Below are 2,500 nucleotides of genomic sequence, written 5' to 3'. Positions count from 1 at the left end.
AATAGTCCAGTATAGTCAAGTAATAGTCCAGTAATAGTACAGTAATAGTCCAGTATAGTCAAGTAATAGTCCAGTATAGTCAAGTAATAGTCCAGTAATAGTACAGTAATAGTCCAGTATAGTCCAGTATAGTCCAGTATAGTCCAGTAATAGTCCATTAATGTCCAGTATAGTCCAGTATAGTCCAGTATAGTCCAGTAATAGTCCATTAAAGTCCAGTATAGTCCAGTATAGTCCAGGAATAGTCCAGTAATAGTCCAGTATAGTTCAGTAGTAGTCCAGTACAGTCCAGTATAGTCCAGTATAGTCCAGTGTAGATCCAGCATATATCCAGTACTCACAGAGAGCTGTCCAGGCAGGATGACGGGGAGGGCTCTGAGGGTAGCAGGGCTGGTGGGGGACATGACCGATATGGAGGGACGCTCCATCTTCTGAGACTCAAAGGAACTGGAGCCCGCTGATGGGAAAGAACCAGGATGTGAAAGACGGTATATTAACTGTATATTAACACCAATTAACTATGCCGTTTTGTTCATCAAGGAAAAACCAAAGCTTTGTTGACACTTACTCGATTCTAAAGGAGGATGTGATGTTTCTGGAATTCTTGGTATGTCTCTGTAAGATGGGAGGAAGATTACATCAAACATCTGCACAGACCTCTACAATAGTCACTGACCAACAGCCATCACCAACCTCCATTTGATACAGAGTGCCAGCACATACAATACCTCAATTGTATGTTTGTTTGTATCGAAAAGGAAAAACACCGACACGTACACAAACTGGGTGTTGGGTTTAGAGAGCGGTAGTTCATACCCACACGGGGGAGAGACGTATGGGTTGAGAGAAGAGAGGGAACTTGCCTTATAAGGGTTTCTCTAAGGTCTAGGATGTTAGGGGTTACATCGGGGTTAGGCCACAGGGAAGGACTACCGTACGACATAGTGGTCACTATGTCCACATTAAGTATGTACTTACTGATACGCTCTATACACCTTTCTCAAGAAGTTATTGGAAATGATGTGGTGGATAGATCTTTTAGGTAAAGAAGACAATGGCCGTCAACATTTCACTTCAAAATTGGAAATAGTCAGAAAAGGGCCCACAACAGTCGCAATATAGTGATAATAGTCCAAAATGGCCAACGCAGTGCAAAATAGTCACACAGTAGTTGCAGTGTATCGCACAACGATTCCAAAATGGGAATTTAGCATTTCACACAGGAAGTCAGTCTTACCCAATAGGCCTTGAGACAACTATTTCCACTTGAGGCGCCGCCTTGGATTCCAGAATGATGTTGTACACTTCCTTCTTGGTTGCTCCCGGCAACGACTTCCCGTTCCACTGCAGTACCTCATCACCTGGAAAACAGGAAACAAGATTAAAACAGCTGATTCGTGGGTAAGCATGGAGCCTAGGTTAAAGATAACAAAGGTTAAGGTAATGTAATAATTCCTTGCAGAAGTGTTAGAAAATAAACTAAATCAATGGACCAGCGCCGGAGTTGGTCCATTGGAATGGAATTATTACGTTGTCTTAATTAAACTCTATTTTATCAACCTAGCCTGGCGCTTTACTGAACAACCTCTGTACACAACACAAAGTGTTCAGGTAGAAATTGTAGATTTTCGCAGCTCAAAAAGAACACACAGACAATCTCACAGAGCTCCCAGACTGACGACACTTCTCCACCAGATAACCCTGAATGTCTGAATGTTGTTTCCACGCTGCTTACCAGCTCGCAGGTGGCCAACAATGTCCGCCAGACTTCCTTTCTTGACTTTGGTGATGAAGGCCCCCAGTCTCCCTGTCTCTGTCATCTTCCCACCCACAACCTAGAAGGGGAACAGACCACGGGCAGTTCAGACACAAGACCAAGAGCTCAGTACATAGAGATAACAGTGTAATTAAAACACTGCCCCTTGTGTTCAGTGCCAGTATCACTGAATATCCTGGGAAGGTACAAGGTCAGTATGAAGGTATGACAATCTGGATACCGTCCCAGCCGAGTACAAATCTACAGCATGTCCCCATAGTTTCCTTTATTATATACTCCTGTGGATAGTACACTAGCATCACTTACATTTCAGTCATTAAGCAGACTCTTATCCAGATCAACTTACAGGAGCAATTAGGGTTAAGTGCCTTGCTCCAGGGCACATCAACAGATTTTTTCCCACACCTAGTTGGCTCGGAGATTCAAACCAGCAACCTTGCGGTTACTGGCCCAACGCTCTTAGCCGCGAGGCTACCTAATGTGGAGGTCAGACGTTAGAGTCCCGGGTGGCCTCAGTACACGGGGATACACAGTGGTTAGTGTGGTAGTTTTCCCAGACTTCCTTTATCATACACATCCTTTGACAATACACCATCACACATCTGAGCCTGGGTGCTCTGATGTCCTGCACCCAACGGTCTCAGTACACAATATACAGTGGTTAATGTGGTAACACTACAGTGATTGAAAGGGATGCCGCTAGTGATTCCCTCTTACCTTTAA

General features: G+C 44.1%; 1 protein-coding gene across 16 annotated transcripts in view; it reads right to left on the bottom strand.

The window, feature by feature from the left end:
* Nucleotides 1-2,500, bottom strand: part of LOC124004236 (regulating synaptic membrane exocytosis protein 3-like) — a 57,439-nt gene that overhangs the window by 45,727 nt on the left and 9,212 nt on the right. For 13 of the 16 annotated variants that reach the window (XM_046313006.1, XM_046313013.1, XM_046313008.1 and 10 more), the window contains exons 3-8: nt 2,495-2,500; nt 1,736-1,835; nt 1,238-1,361; nt 979-1,035; nt 569-615; nt 342-457 (exon numbers count right to left, since the gene is read on the bottom strand). The exon at nt 2,495-2,500 is cut by the window's right edge and continues 105 nt beyond it. In XM_046313006.1, coding sequence (XP_046168962.1) covers nt 342-457; nt 569-615; nt 979-1,035; nt 1,238-1,361; nt 1,736-1,835; nt 2,495-2,500 — 450 coding nt within the window. The remainder of the gene's footprint in view (nt 1-341; nt 458-568; nt 616-978; nt 1,036-1,237; nt 1,362-1,735; nt 1,836-2,494) is intronic. The other 3 variants (XM_046313009.1, XM_046313022.1, XM_046313023.1) reach the window with 1 other exon arrangement.

The sequence above is a fragment of the Oncorhynchus gorbuscha genome, linkage group LG18, assembly GCF_021184085.1.
Source record: "Oncorhynchus gorbuscha isolate QuinsamMale2020 ecotype Even-year linkage group LG18, OgorEven_v1.0, whole genome shotgun sequence".
Classification (NCBI taxonomy): Eukaryota; Metazoa; Chordata; class Actinopteri; order Salmoniformes; family Salmonidae; genus Oncorhynchus; species Oncorhynchus gorbuscha.
Note: the sequence above shows the minus strand (reverse complement) of the source record. Positions and strands in the feature narration are given on the sequence as shown.